Below are 14,989 nucleotides of genomic sequence, written 5' to 3'. Positions count from 1 at the left end.
AGTTGACGGGCAGGATAATGAGAGGAGAGAGCAGATTGAGGAAAGTGCTGAGCAGAATGAGGGTAGTTTTAGTGTTAGAAGAGGAGATGGAAGTGGGTGAGTTTAAATTCCCCAAAGGAAAAAGAAAGGAAAACACAGCCTCATTTCTGATGATAGAGCAGCTGTATTGGGAATGGAGCAAAGAGAAAGAGATCAATTAAAAAATATAATAAGCAAAGTTCGTACCTCTCTAAAAAAGCAATGATGGATAAGTCTACACAAGCATTATTTATTTTTTATGTGCGCATTTTTATTGGTGTTTGTAAATTCCAGTGTATCTCTCCTTTAAACCCTAAAATGCAGACTCTAAACATAGGAACATAAAATATTAATGGAGGTAGAGATTGTGCAAAGAGAGCAGCTTTCTTTTGGTTTAAATATTCTGTTTAAATATTTAAACCAAAAGAAAGTTAATGTTGCCATGCTCCAGGAGACCCACACAGGTGACAATAATAAATCTGAATGGATTCAGGATTGGGAAGGGGAGGTTATTTTTAGTCATGGGACGAATGTTAGTGCTGGAATTGCCATATTATTTGCAAAGGGGTTTAAGTATGACTTTATCAATGTAAATGAGATCATTAAAGGGCGCTTGTTAAAAGTGCAAGTATCTGTAGAGGGTAGAAATTTAGTATTTGTTAATATTTATGCACCAAATGATGGGAGAGAGAGGGTGCTGTTTTTTCAGACTCTCAACAGAGTTATTGCACAGAGTCAGGCTGAAGAATTGGTTTTAATAGCTGGTGATTTTAATTGTACAGTTGACAACAAGCAAGACAGAAATGGCCCAGAGCCTCACCCCAGGTCAGTTAAGGAGCTGGTTACTGGTCTAACAGCAAAGAATATGGAGGATGTGTGGAAAGAAATGACTCCTGATGTGAAGCAGTATACCTGGGCTAAGGGGGTGATGGCAATATATGTTTAGCTCGACTAGATACATTTTCTGTCTTTAGGCATCAATTAAATTGTTATTCTAAATGTACTATTCATCCCACATCTATCTGATCATAGTTTGGTCAGTTTGAATATGATTATCCCTATTGCACGTGTTTATTCATCTTATTGGCATTTTAATACTAAACTTTTTAAAAAATAGCCATTTTTTAAAATGTTTTAGATTTGTTTGGGAGGTTGAGGAAGCAGAAAAAGGCGTTTTTATCAATAAGGCAATGGTGGCACGTGAGAAAAATTCAAACCTGACTGTTTTGTCAACAGTACACTATGAATGCTACAAAAAGCACTAGTGAGGCGATGAGAGAGCTGGAGGAGGAGATTACTGAATTCCATAATGCACTGGAGGCCACATACAGTGACAGGCTTTATCGAGACCTGAAGCTCAAAAAGAGTAGTTTGGCTGAGTTGCTGGACTCACAGGTACAGGGAGCACTGGTAAATTTAAGATTTTTAAAACTTTTTCAGATGGATGCTTGTCACAAAGACGGCTGCAGTGGGTGACGTCAGACCAGAAACAGGAAATAAACGACGAGAGAGGTGGAGTTTGTTGGAGCTGAGCGAATGGTTTCGCTCAGCATTTAATAAATGAACAGACAGACAGAAAATAAACGGTTGTAACAAACACAAAAACACAGGACACGGCACATTCACCAAAACAAAAGAGACAAACAAAACGGACTAACACTACACAAAACAAGGTGAGCAGATATTTTAACATTATGTTATTATTTTATTATTTATTACCATCTTCTCCAATCCCGTTCTCCACTCACCGAACACACAACCCAGAGTGGGTGAAAACATGTAGCTTTTATGCAGCTGTACCGAGACTCGATTGCTAATCAATCATTCAATTGGAGTCGCAGTACAACTGCACGGGAATTAATAAAGTGCAATTCTCCGTGCTCACATATTATTACGTTTTACTTGCACGTGAAGTGCTGTGCAATCCTTGTGACAAAATACAAATATTACATAATTTTAAACACTTGTGTTACACAGATCCGTTTATATCCCGTGTACCAATGACTATACACCAACATTAACACACAACATATAACAGAAAATACACACAGGGACGGGCACTTTGCCACATATATCCCCCCTTGTGCAAAACACACATGGCCTCAATGGCCACCTCCACCCTTAAAATCACAAAAGTCACTCAAAGTCCTGGGCCAAGAACAGGGGCTTTAAGGGGTTGATGGGCAGCAATGTTGCCAGTAGCCAGGCTGCTACTGGCCATGCTATTAGCAGATGTGCTGACAGTAGGTCGAATCTCTCCTCCCGCTGTACCACTGGCAGCAGAGACATGCTGACAACTCCCAGACAGAATCCTTCAGCCGGGGCAAGTCCAGCAGCAGAAAAGCTGCTGGGTTGGTGGTCTCCAGACTTCCCCCAAGATCTCCGCAAGCGAAACTGCTGCGGGGGAAGGTGGTCTCCTAACCTCTCCCCCCTTTATAGCCGGCAGCTCCCTCTGGGGGGACTCCAGCCCCCAGAACTTCTGCAGTGAAATTGATGTAGGGAAAGGTGGTCTCCTGACCTCTCCCCCCTTTTTCATAGCCGGCAGCTCCCTCTGGTGGGTCTTCGGCCACACTGACCCCTGCGGCCAAGCAGAGCTGACCGTGACCCTTGGCGAAGCAGTTCCAGCAACCCCAGGGGATCCGGAGCGGCTGGAAACCCCAGGCAATGCGGAGCAACAGGCAACCCCAGGTGATGCAGAGCAACAGGCAACCCCAGGCGATGACAGGTTAGGGTTAGGGTTAGGCGAAGTGAGACAAGCATCCTTGGGTGAAGCAAGGCAGGGAATCAGGACAAGCTGGGGTGTGGATGTTGGCCCTCTTCTCAGCCACTGCGGCCAGGCGGTTCTTCCGGGTGCTTCCCTCAGCAGCCTATGCAAGGCTGTTAAGGTGGTGGCCTATGCAAGCCTGTTAAGGTGGTGGCTTACGCTGATGATCTTGCTCTTAGTAACAAATAAGAAAGACATTCAGATCACAGAGGAGAGCTTGAGGGTATCAGAAAGAGTGTCCTCAGCTCGGGTAAATTGATACAAAAGTAATGCCTTTTTAATTGGAGAGTGGGAGGGCAGGAGACCACCAGATTTTTCATCAGGGCTTAAATGGAATAGGGAGGTTTTCAGGCATCTGGGAGTTTACTTGGGAGAGCAGGGACTGGCTAAAGAGAATTGGGAAGGAGTACTGGATCAGGTGAAAGGCTGATTGGATAAATGGTAGTGGCTTCTAATTAAACTTTCCTATAGAGGAAGAGTTTTAATTATTAATAACCTGGTCACGTAAATGCTGTGGCACAGATTAATGTGTGGGGATCCCCCTCTCTGCTGTTGGAAATTTAAAGATTACTGCTGAGCTTCTTTTGGGATGGGCTGCATTGGATAAAGCAGGAGGTGCTGTACTTGCCTGTAGAAGGAGGACAGGGACTGATGGACATAAGAAGCAGAATAACAACTTTTAGACTCCAGTAGCTTCAGAGGCTGCTGTACTTTCACAAATCATTACCCTGGAGAACAGTGGATTTTGCTTTCCTTCGTTTAGTAGGGAGGTTGAATTTTGATAGGCATCTGTTCTTATTGGATGTTGGAATGTTAAATTTCTCTGTCTTACCTGTTTTTTATAGGGGGATGCTGAATGCTTGGTAGGTTTTTAGAATTAACAGCAATGTGAAGTCTGTAGGGTTGTATTGGTTGCTTGACGAGCCTCTAATTTATAACTCAGCGTTAAAATGCAATCTTTTAGAATCAAAGAGTTTTGTTTTACTTTTAATTTCCAGTGGAGTAGTGAAGGTCAGTAATTTAATTAATTTTGATAACCAAGCCTGGAAAACTGCAGAATCACTAGTAAGTGAGCTGGATGTGAAGTCAGTGCATGTGATGGAGGGTTTTTTAGTGTAGCTTAAAGCTGTTTTGCCTGCAGAAGGGTTACAGCAGTTGAGTCAATTTTTCCTAGGAAAAAGCCAACTGGATATAGAACCGCCAGAGTTGGACCTGCAAATTGATCCTGCAGTAGAGTAGACCACTGATACCCTGGGGCAGATCCTAAAGTTTGGAGTAGAATATAAGGTTCACTTCAGGGGATGCAAAAAAAAAGATATGTATCGGATGTGTGTGAAAGTGTTGCATTTTCAAAAGTTGAAAAACTTGCTTGATATACATTGAAGAGAGAGAGAGGCTACAGGCAGAGGACCCCATCACACCTGCATGGAGGAATCTGTATGGATCACCAGTTCCTAAAAGAGTGGGGGATCTGCAGTGGAGAATATTGCACACCATTGTGGCCACCAACTCATTTCTCTCCATTATTCAGCCGGGAGGAGAAGATACGTGTCAATTTTGCTTGATTAGGGAAACGGTTTTTCATTGTTATTTGTTCTGTGGTCGGTTAAAGCCTTTGTTTGAGTTACTGTTTGAGTTATTTGTTTAGTGAATTGGATCTGAGTTTTACTCAAATTACTTTTATTTTTGGGGTGAAGAACACTAAAGGAAATAAAAACCTTTGTCAATTGGCAAATTTTCTACTGGGCCAGGCAAAAGTGGCAATTTTGAAAAGTAGGAAAAACAAAATCAATGGAGTTTTAACTGATGCGGTAGTACTTATTTTTAAAGTGTTGGTAACCTCAAGGATTAAAATTGATTTTACTTTTTATAAATTGGTGCATCAGCTAGAAATGTTTCAGACAATTTGGGCAATTGGGGAGGTGGTGTGTTTGGTGGAAGATAATACATTAAGAATGTGTTTGTAATTATTGTAGTAGAGAGTTTTGTATGGACATCTGTGATATTTATTTATTTTGTACTGTTAATATTAATTGATTGCAATAAATGATATTTTAAAATAAAAAATATATCTATCTATTTATCTATCTATCTATCTATCTATCTGTCTGTCTATCTTTATCTATCTATATAGAGAGATAGAGAGATATATAGAAAGCCACCTTTCATCGGCAGATACTGAGCGAGGCTGTGACCAGTGAAGGGTCAAGCGTCGTGTGCCCTGGGGACCGGGATTTCAACGGATGTGGAGATTTTGGTTTATTTGCACATTAATGACCTAGATCTGGATAACTCATGTGACGTGCGTATCTAGCGAGTAAAAAAAGAAGGAAAAAAATAATTCAATGTCATTCCTACGTCAATGAATGAATGTGGGCGTGAGACAGAACATCCTCGCCTTTATCAAATGGGGTGCACCATTTCACTCTACTTGCCTTCTCTCTCTCTGTGTGACTGTAAAATATTTACTGCTGGAAGTTGTTGGCAATGTCTCGTGTGCAGCATTTGCTTTAAAAATTCCTGTAAAGTATTTAAGATCTGCATACTCAAATGGTATTACTAAATGTAGGATGGGACTTACGTTGAACGGCAGATATATTTCACTGATTCTGGCAGTACAACTAGGTAAGTATGCTCTATGCATGGACCATAATACAGTTTTCAGCACTAACTACTGCGTATGTTCAAAACCATGCTGCGAACAATTTTTTTTTTTTTTTTATGTAATTGTAAATTGTAATAGTGTGTTCCTGAACTGTAATAATAATAATACAAATAAAATAAAATAAAAACTATGAAAAGACGTAATTTTAAGTAGGCTAATTACCGGTACTGGAAGCAGCTAGTTATTGACACGAATTCAATGGCATGTTATTGTAAACCATAGTTCTAAAAGGTTAATAGAATATTTTAATGATTGGTTGGTTGGATACACAGAATCGTCACCATGTCAGTTTCAGCAAGATAACTGGCTACATTCAGTATTTAAAGACACACTTGTATTTATGATGCGACATGCCTCAGACAAATTTTACACACTGACAAAACTCCTACTTATAATAAGATTCACGCAAGCTTAATATGTTCTGTTTTAAACTTCGATTCATTTTGGCAGCAGGGATATGTTACAGCTGCGACCGGTATGTACAAGATAATTATTCTAATACATGATAGCTATGGTTAAACTGTATTTATAAATATTACAAATGGAAAGTAGCTCACTGCATTCGCATCATCAGTGCAAATACCAGAGGAACAGACTTATGTAAATAATTCACACAAATCCATCGAAGTAATGATTAAACAAACCATTAGCGTACAGACTCCGTGGCTAAAATGTAGCAAATAACCAGAATCATTGTAATATTGTCTGTCGCTTTAATGTGACCATTTATTTTACTAATGTATGCTGTGCAAAATGCAGCATATCCCTAAACACGTTGCATTGGACGCCCACGTAGCGTCATATTTGTTTAGCTAAAACTAAAACGAAAACGGGTGAGACCCGTCAATAAGAATTTTTTTTCGTGAGGAATAATGGCAACGAATGGTTTGTTTCAGATACAAATCCCTTTGGAATAAGCGGCTAGAAAAACACCACACTGAAATTGAAATCTCAAGCATTCGGTTTATTAGAGATTTATTTTTGTCGTTTAAATTTTAGAGCATGCTATAGAACAGTCAACTGAAAATACGGAAAAGGATGACAGTGCCAATGATAAGTGTGAAAGCCAACCTTTAATTTGTAGCGTGAATGATAAATTAACCTTGATAGTTCTACTAAAGTGTGTAAATAGCATAATAAATAGCCTAATTAGTCTAAAAACAAACATAAAAATGTATTCCTTCCCTGTTGAGTTTATCTTGCAGGTAAGGATTTAGCTTGTTTACAGGTGAACGCATGGTCTTGATTATATCTATATATTTTCTTTTTTTAATATCATGAATTTTAAAACCTAAGGATTTAAAGCTGCAGTTTCTTCTCAACAAACCAGAGGCTACTGCATTCCAGTATAATTTGAATGTATAGGTCCGCCTTTGTTGTTTTACTGTAACAACGATTGCGTAAGATTACAACTTAATGTGCATATCCTGCCCATGGACCAATCTTTTCAACATGTGTGATCTTCTGTGTTGATTAATATGTTGTATGTTGTAGAGTATTATTGTAATAGCTTATGCTCTCGGTGGAATCTGTCTAATTGCAGACTCAGAAAACCTTACGTGAATCATTTAGTGCCAGGTATATAGCTAATTGTGTTTTTTTTTTTTTGTTTTGTTTTGTTTTTTTTTTTTTTTGTTTTGTTTTGTTTTGTTTTGTTTTTGTTTTTTTTGTTTTGTTTTTTTTTTTGTTTTTTTGTCAGCCAAGTATAATTTCAATTGTTTATCCATTTTGAAGTTCGTCAACTGCAAGCTTTCCGACATGGCTGAGTACCAGCATGTTTGGTATATTAACATGGTTTAATATACAGTGAACCGCGTTGAATTGGAAATAATTTCGCCTTTATCTGGGAGAGCGCTGTATTCTTAATAGTGGGTCTAAAGCGCTTGGTCTTGCTATCAACATATTTTTGGATTCTCAAGTTTCTACAATTTGTGTTGATCACAATAGGAATGATGCTTGTCTAAACTAGAAACACGAAATCAGTGGTGTTTTGTTCATGATTTTTGAACATTAGCTGGATCTGCGTCATTAAAATCTTAGCAAATGATTATATTCTGCATTTAAAGACCCCACGCGCGACATAGTAGCACATTGTGTTGTTGAATATGAGCTATTGTTCATAACATAAAATGCGGGTGGCAGTAAGATCCAGCCGTTTAAGCTATACTGTGTATTACAATAAGTAACATTTAGTACGTTTAATATGTTTTATTGTGTTTAAAATATTTTCGTGTAGTAAACCGAAACTGTAATTCTGCACTGATATGAATCGTACAAATTAGCAGAACGAGTAGAGTTCACAAAAGCATCTAAAAATATTGCAGCACCCTGCGGTGACCACTGGTTTTATGGCTTGATCAAGCAGGATGACTCAAAAGCAGTGAATGGCAGATGGTTACTTATTTTTAGCCATGTTTTTGCTTGATATGTGTTCAGAAACTCAAAATATAGGCGGAAATAGCATCATTGGTGAAAAATGATGTTTCAAGGAAGCAAACTCACAGTGCCGTCACTGCATGTTCTTGTTGACAAGCGATAGCTTGAAGTTACAATATCACATGTTACACTTCCATTAATGGAGGCGAAAGGTTTATGTCCCACCTAACATTTACGCATGCTGGGAAACAAAGCCTTATTTGTATTATTTATGACTCTATAAAAAAAAAAACAGAGAGAGAGAGAGAGAGAGAGAGAGAGAGAGAGAGAGAGAGAGAGAGAGAAATTGATGCATGATATAAATAAAAAACAGGATTATGTCACACAGGTAAGCCTATATGAAAAAAATCACCTATAATGAGAGATACAGTTAAATAACGGGTATGTTTGGTATCTTTTCTTCCTTGATCTATAAACAGAATCAACTTATTGATCACGCATACCAAGCACGAGTCTAATTCACTTCACTTACACGAGGATTGATGGAGTTAAATAACATGTACACGGTTCCCTTAGCAAACTCCAGCCACTCACCCATAAATCTAATTGAATTGTTACAATCAAATCAATTGACTCACCTCTGCTCAACAAATGGAGAGCGAGAGGAAACAAAGCATATGCGGGCGATCAACGTTTCGATATGAAAAATGAGTTCAGGTAAGGTTAAAGAAATCGCTGTGCTTTACCTGTAGGTATCAATTCCACTTGCCTCAGATCAATGCTTTCTACAGTATTTGTCTACATGTATAACTGTTGTTTCTAACGATGAATAATTTGGTATTTTATATAGAATACTATAACTATATCCCCCCAAAAGAAATGTTTACGAATGAAACATATTTGAAGGAAATAAATACATTTTAGTGGTAATTTTTATTTACAGTCCACAAATACAGGATTTCTTATTACATGCAGGGACTATTAATTTGATTATAAAACTGTATTTTAATGTATATATTCAAATACTTATACTTTTGTCCGTTTTCAGACTCGATTGTGTTATGTGCTTTTTTCATAAATAACAGAAAAATCTCAAATGTAGGTCTAAATAAATAGATGAATTATGTTGAGTTTAATCTTTGATTTAGACATGCAAATACAGTAAAATTGGGGAATAATACATTAAACTATACCGGGTTGTGTTCTCGGTCATTAAATGGAGTACATTGGAGGGTTCTGTAATTAACTGTTAGTCATATTTCGCAAGGGACGAACAGCTCCATTGGAAACCAGTAATCCCTTTTCTGTGAATCAGACAAAGAAGATGGGACTGCAAAACGGGTGTGTGACTTTTTTTTTTTTTTTTTTTTTTTTACAGAATAATCAACATTTCAATGGCAATATTTAAGCAACATTTTAATTTCTGAGACCTTAATTAGCATTCTATTAAAATATCGAAACAGTTACTTTGCGAAATTCCACTGAACGAAATCATATGATACAGCAAAATAATAGGCGGCGAACATTCCAACACAATTAAAACAGTTAAGCTTCGTTTCAGTGCAAACATACGAATATTTTAACCATTACAGTCATTTTGTCCAACGTGTTATATAGGCTATCAATTACTATTTTTTTTAATTATTTTGTTTTGTTTTGTTTTGATATTTCCACAGTCTACCTGCTACAGACAGTGAAAGCAGCTGGGAAATGTGATACGGTGTTTAAAGGGTTCTCAGATTGTTTGCTCAGACTGGGAGAGAATATGGCAACCTACCCACAAGAGCTGGACGATAAAAAGAAACTACAGACGATCTGCACGTAAGCCGAGATTTTACCAAAGCCTTGCAAATGCTCACTGTGTACATTGTAAAATGTGAGATGAGGGTAGTGCTGCATTCACAGGCACATAAAATACAGAGACAGATGGTATTAAACCCAGATCTGCATTCATTCTCGGCATCGCGCCATGTATTAATGTGCCATAGGAAAATGTACATTCGTTAATTGTAATGCAATAGACCTGTTTTACATCCAGAGGTTAGTCGACCTCTTCATGGTTAGTTTGATCTGGTGTAGTGCTCTGCTAATTTGCAGTCTGACATGTGTGACAGACAAATATACATAGGGTCGATGGGGTGCGATTAAACTCAATACAACCGCCTTAAAATATAGCGTGCAATAAAAATATAGTATTCTTGTTATACAGTATAAGAAACCATGCTTGATTTCTGCAATAAATGCATAAATATATGACAAACATGGGACATGCTACATCGGTTATTGTGTACAGTGGCTAGGAAATAGACTTCAAATTCAACTTAAATATCTGAGTAATATTTGTCAAAATGTTGTTATGGCGGTATCATTGCTTAGGTAAAGCACCTACTAAAAACGTCTATTATCATCTTCTCTATCAAGCTGAGAATAAATAAATAAATACATAAATAATAAAAAGCAAGCTGGGATCGATACTCCATTATTGAGATATTGGGTGCAACATCAACACATTCATGCACATGGAAAAGCGAGTACCAGACCAATGGTAAGTAATTGCTGTCCATATTGGAACAGCTTTAAATGACCCTGCCCCCACCCCACACAGTGAAATGCATTGTGCAATTTACTGAAAATCATGCACCCACTGCAGCGAATGCCATTGTGTGTTCATAAGTAAATATGCTCAGATTAGGAAGGTGTTTTCGTTGTTCTGTGGAATATTTTAATAACAATGTGCAATTGTGCATGTTTCATTCCTACACTTAGGAATGTGTAGGGCATTGATTTGTTTCAAGTGAACCTAACACGTCGTTCACAAGTCATAAGATTCACACGCTCCTATAACATGCTCATTACATAACCTTCCACTGTAAAAACAAATATTAAACAAAACATACATCTAATGCATCAGATTTTGAACACACCTTAGTATTTATTAACTTATTTGTATTATGATATTTATTAAAATAAACCCGAGGATTTCATCATATTAAACATTAAGATGTTTAAATGCCACGACCCGACCACTTTAAAGCAGGTAAATGAAAAAAAAATAAAATGCTCTACAAAAATATACGGTCCCTGGCAGTGACGTCTCTGTTCAGCCCCCCTCTCCCCTCCCCCAACACAACACCGCGCAAGATATATTTTCAAACAAATCTCACGCTGGGAAACTGGATAAATTGACAATCCACAACGTTTTCAACAATAACTTTGAAAACCTATTTTAATGACTTTGATTCTGATAGCTTATGAGGGAAAGGGGAAAACGAAATTAAAAAGATGACAAGCATCCGATCCATCTCCAATGCAATGACTGTAGTGCCAGTGGCTAGAAGATTACTTCCAGAAGTTCACAAACTGCTCCGCCTGTATTGCACAATACCGGAGACCGCAGCACCGCAGAAAGGTGCTTTTCATCTCTTCGTCGCCTGAAATAAAGTAGGATAAACAATGACACAAAACAGACTTCATGTGTGGGTATAGCTATAAGAACCCCCCCACCGTCTGACAAATATTGAATCGGAATTTGCACAGAGAAATACAGACAGGATTTCTTTGGAAAGTGTTTTCGCTTGCATTCTATTGTGTTCCAAATAACCATGTTAAGTATTGTAGTGAGTAACCTCTCTACGATATTATTTAAATCTCCCATTTAAAATACTTGTCGTTATATTATATTAACTTTCACTGGGTAAGTTGCTTAAAATGTAATTGTAATAAATTCAATATAAAGCTTCTCAACATACTATTTTAAAGCAGGAATTGTTAAAATAAATTGAAACCAGAATTTATTATCCAGCCGTATCACCTTAAATATGCTGATAGCACCGTGTAACAATTTTTTTTTTTTTTTGTTCCTGGGTAGTAAGTGTTATTTCCTAATTGCTTATGCCTCGAAAGTATAGAAAATGGCTATTATTTTTATTTTCATTTTTGTATTACTTTAGTATAAATGCATGTTAATTTGGATTCATATGTTGTTTTTTTTCTGACTTTATGTGAACGAAAAGACACACATTTGCCCGTTTTCCCATTGGAAATAGTGATATTTTGAAATATCACTGTCCTGGTCACAAAAGCAAAGTTTGTGGGGAATAATAGCCATGTTCTATACTTTTGAGGCATAAGCAATTAGGAAATAACACTTACTACCCAGGAACAAAAATTGTGTAACACAATGTATCACATCATCCTATATATACGATGAAAAAAATCTATGCCCCCCCCCCCCCCCCCCCCCCCACACACACACACAACCCCACACTTGAAGTGCCGCGGCGCAGCCTTTGAAACTGACTAAAAATTACGATTTTAAAAATTGAAAAACATAAAATTTTAATACAAATTAGAAACAAAGAATCTTTGTTTAGTCGCTATAAATTGACGAATTACAGACTGCTTAATCACGGACAAAGGTGTAAGTGCCTGTTTGTATATTCAAATACATACAACAACCTGTTTGTTGGACATTTAATGGGTTAACTCCCAGGGTCACGTTTGCAAATGGGTCCCCTCTGCAGAGCGCCCCCCCCCCCCCCCCCCCCCCAACCCCTGCCTTGTGGTGTGAAGGAGAGCAGATTGAGAATGGTTTAGTTTTCCTTGGGGTGATGCAATTACAGCAGAAATACTGCAGCAGAGGCACACTCAGACGCACTGGCACCTCGACATCTCATTATTTATTACAAATGTATTAAACATTGGCGTCTGCAACCAGTTTAAAGTACCGTAAATTCAAGCTTGCAGGGTTGGCAAGAACCAGGGACGCCTTCCCTTAAGGAGGGTCGACTTCGTGTCATTGAAATCCTGAAATTCATTATGCAGCTCAAACCCTTTGCTTGATATAGCTGCTACTGATATGCCCCAATAGTTACAAATAAATAAATAACATTTTACACAGGTCTGCTTTTAATTTTATTTTATCACATTTGTTTATGCATTTTTATAGGAGGTGAAAGGTGGGCCCTGTCTAGATTAAATAATGGCACCTAAAACTTGACACGGACACTATGTAATTGCTAAACATACGTCGATCATTTATAGGTCAATTTTACTCTATTTTTAGAACAACTTTTTTATGCTCTTACTATATATTTGTTTGGTAAATGTACCTGCTCAAAAGCATCTAGTAGAGGACACTGTAGCTTAAGCCTGCGCTATAAGCGTCATTTACAGGAAATGCCTCTTATGGAACCTTTATTTTGTTAAAACCATAAAGAACCACTCCCATGCAGTAGGCGTATATCTGTGGTATACTGAACAACACAGGATTTTAACGGAATCTAAATATGATCCAGTAGATCCATAATACGGCATTTCAAATTCGAGTATTCGTTTTATTTAAAAAATGGTTAAAGGATGGAAAAGGGAGCATTTAAACCAGTGAATCTGTGCGTTAATGAAGGGCTAAATTATTTATCAGTGTGTTTGATTACATGATGCTGCAAGAATGAATATGCAATAGAAATTGGATTTATGAATTATTAATGTTCTGTGAAACTGCACGAGCCCATTACTGCTGTACAAGTATATCATTATTGTCGTGTCCCCGTCCCCGTCCCCCCCCCGTCCCCCCCCAATTTGCAGATATTGGGATGAGTTCCACGTCTGCGCTACCACTGCGCTTGCAGATTGCCAAGAAGGAGCGACGGATCTTTGGGAAAAACTGAAAAAGGAGTCCAAAAAACTCGAATTTCGGGGTAGCTTGTTTGAACTGTGTGGACGGGGCAACGGAGCAGCCAAATCTACTCATCGTCACTGCTTCACTGTTATTCTTATAGCACTCTCTGCTCTAGTGACATGGCTTGCTTTCTAAAACAAACAACAACAAAAAACCCCAAAACATAAATAACGACAAAATACATCTAGCGATCGAAATCACAGCATCTACATCATAATGGATGTATATGCTAATACCTCCATCATTACTGAGGACGTTGTGATTTACTCGTGACGCTGAAAACCTCGATTGTTTTGAATAGTTGGAAACGTTTGATCTTCGCCTTGTGATTTTTTTCATTGTCAGATGTATTACCAAACAAAATGCTGAGCATCTGCCAAAACAAGGGACGTCAGCTTTACCCCGTCGCTTCGACAATAAATCAACTTGCACCACCTTCAAATAAACTCAGGAAAGGCCTTGGCCATTAATACAAGATGGAACCTTATAAAAAGTATTACAAGGAAAACGAGAAGAAACGATTGAAGGGAAACTGTGAGAATAAAGTCCACGTGCGATTCCAGAGAACTGCTGCTGCTGATCCGTTCAACCGCCACTGTGTGCCCCATCATTACGATAAAAGTGGTCTCCACATTAAAACGTACAGTAGCATGTGAACACGTGCTAATATGCCGGATTACAGTTGGAAGGAGTGAACACGTTAGTTTTATTTGATGTTGCCAAGGTATATGACCACGTTTCACTGCCTTTAGTTTTAATTGTATTTTCTGTTTGTTCGTTTGTTTGTTTCTGGGGATGTTGCATATAATACCTGAAGAGTATTCAAAAGTATAGACTACAAAGGGGCGCTATATATAATCTATAAAAAAGTGTGTGTGTGTGTGTGTGTGTGTGTGTGTGTGTGTGTGTGTGTGTGTGTGTGTGTATTGGGGAAAATTCTAAATAACAGATTTTAAAACAAGATAAAATATTATATCTTCATTGCTATAAAGTAAACAACGTTTTAAAAAGTTATTAAATAAATCATCAGTTATTGTTTGAAAATAAAGTGTCTGTTGTTCTTTTGGGAGACAAGGAAAGTTTTTGGTCTTTACCCTCTGTATATTAAGAATACATATAGCCTACACCAATTTTAATACAAATAATATATATATATATATATATATATATATATATATATATATATATATATATTAGATATTCTATATATATATATATACTTCTCCATACGTTTGCAAAAAGGAAATGGTCAGCTATAGAATAAAATAATGGTATTAATTAAAACAAAATGCATTAATTGAATGTCTAAGGCACAATAAGTATAAGGCTCAGGATTATAAAGCACTTGCTCTCTGCAATAAAGGAGACTTCGTTTATTTGACAGAAATCGCCTTCCACTTGACGTTGCGCAGCATAAACACGAAACTCCCTTTGCTGAGATCAGATTAACATAATTAATAAGACAGCTCAACTCAAATGGCAGAGA

At 37.6% G+C, this 14,989-nt stretch overlaps 1 protein-coding gene across 1 annotated transcript; it reads left to right on the top strand.

Annotated features, from left to right (window-relative positions):
• Window positions 1–5,173: 5,173 nt before the first annotated feature.
• On the top strand, window positions 5,174–14,388 carry LOC121313139 (neuritin-like). The gene is made up of 3 exons (XM_041245348.1): window positions 5,174–5,407; window positions 9,500–9,644; window positions 13,410–14,388. The coding sequence occupies exons 1-3, from the start codon at window positions 5,353–5,355 to the stop codon at window positions 13,636–13,638; spliced, it is 429 nt and encodes a 142-aa protein (XP_041101282.1). The 5' UTR covers window positions 5,174–5,352; the 3' UTR covers window positions 13,639–14,388.
• The last annotated feature ends 601 nt before the right edge of the window (window positions 14,389–14,989 follow it).

This window comes from Polyodon spathula, chromosome 3 (genome assembly GCF_017654505.1).
Source record: "Polyodon spathula isolate WHYD16114869_AA chromosome 3, ASM1765450v1, whole genome shotgun sequence".
NCBI classification, from domain to species: Eukaryota; Metazoa; Chordata; class Actinopteri; order Acipenseriformes; family Polyodontidae; genus Polyodon; species Polyodon spathula.
The sequence above is the reverse complement of the archived record's forward strand: the minus strand, read 5'-3'. Positions and strand labels throughout refer to the sequence as shown.

Excerpts from the sequence above, each read along its gene's own strand:
- LOC121313139 (XM_041245348.1), top strand. The coding sequence starts at position 5,353 with ATGGGACTTACGTTGAACGGCAGATATATTTCACTGATTCTGGCAGTA. Across the intron at positions 5,408-9,499 it reads GATTCTGGCAGTACAACTAG|TCTACCTGCTACAGACAGTG; the intron begins GTAAGTATGCTC and ends ATATTTCCACAG. Across the intron at positions 9,645-13,409 it reads AAACTACAGACGATCTGCAC|ATATTGGGATGAGTTCCACG; the intron begins GTAAGCCGAGAT and ends CCCAATTTGCAG.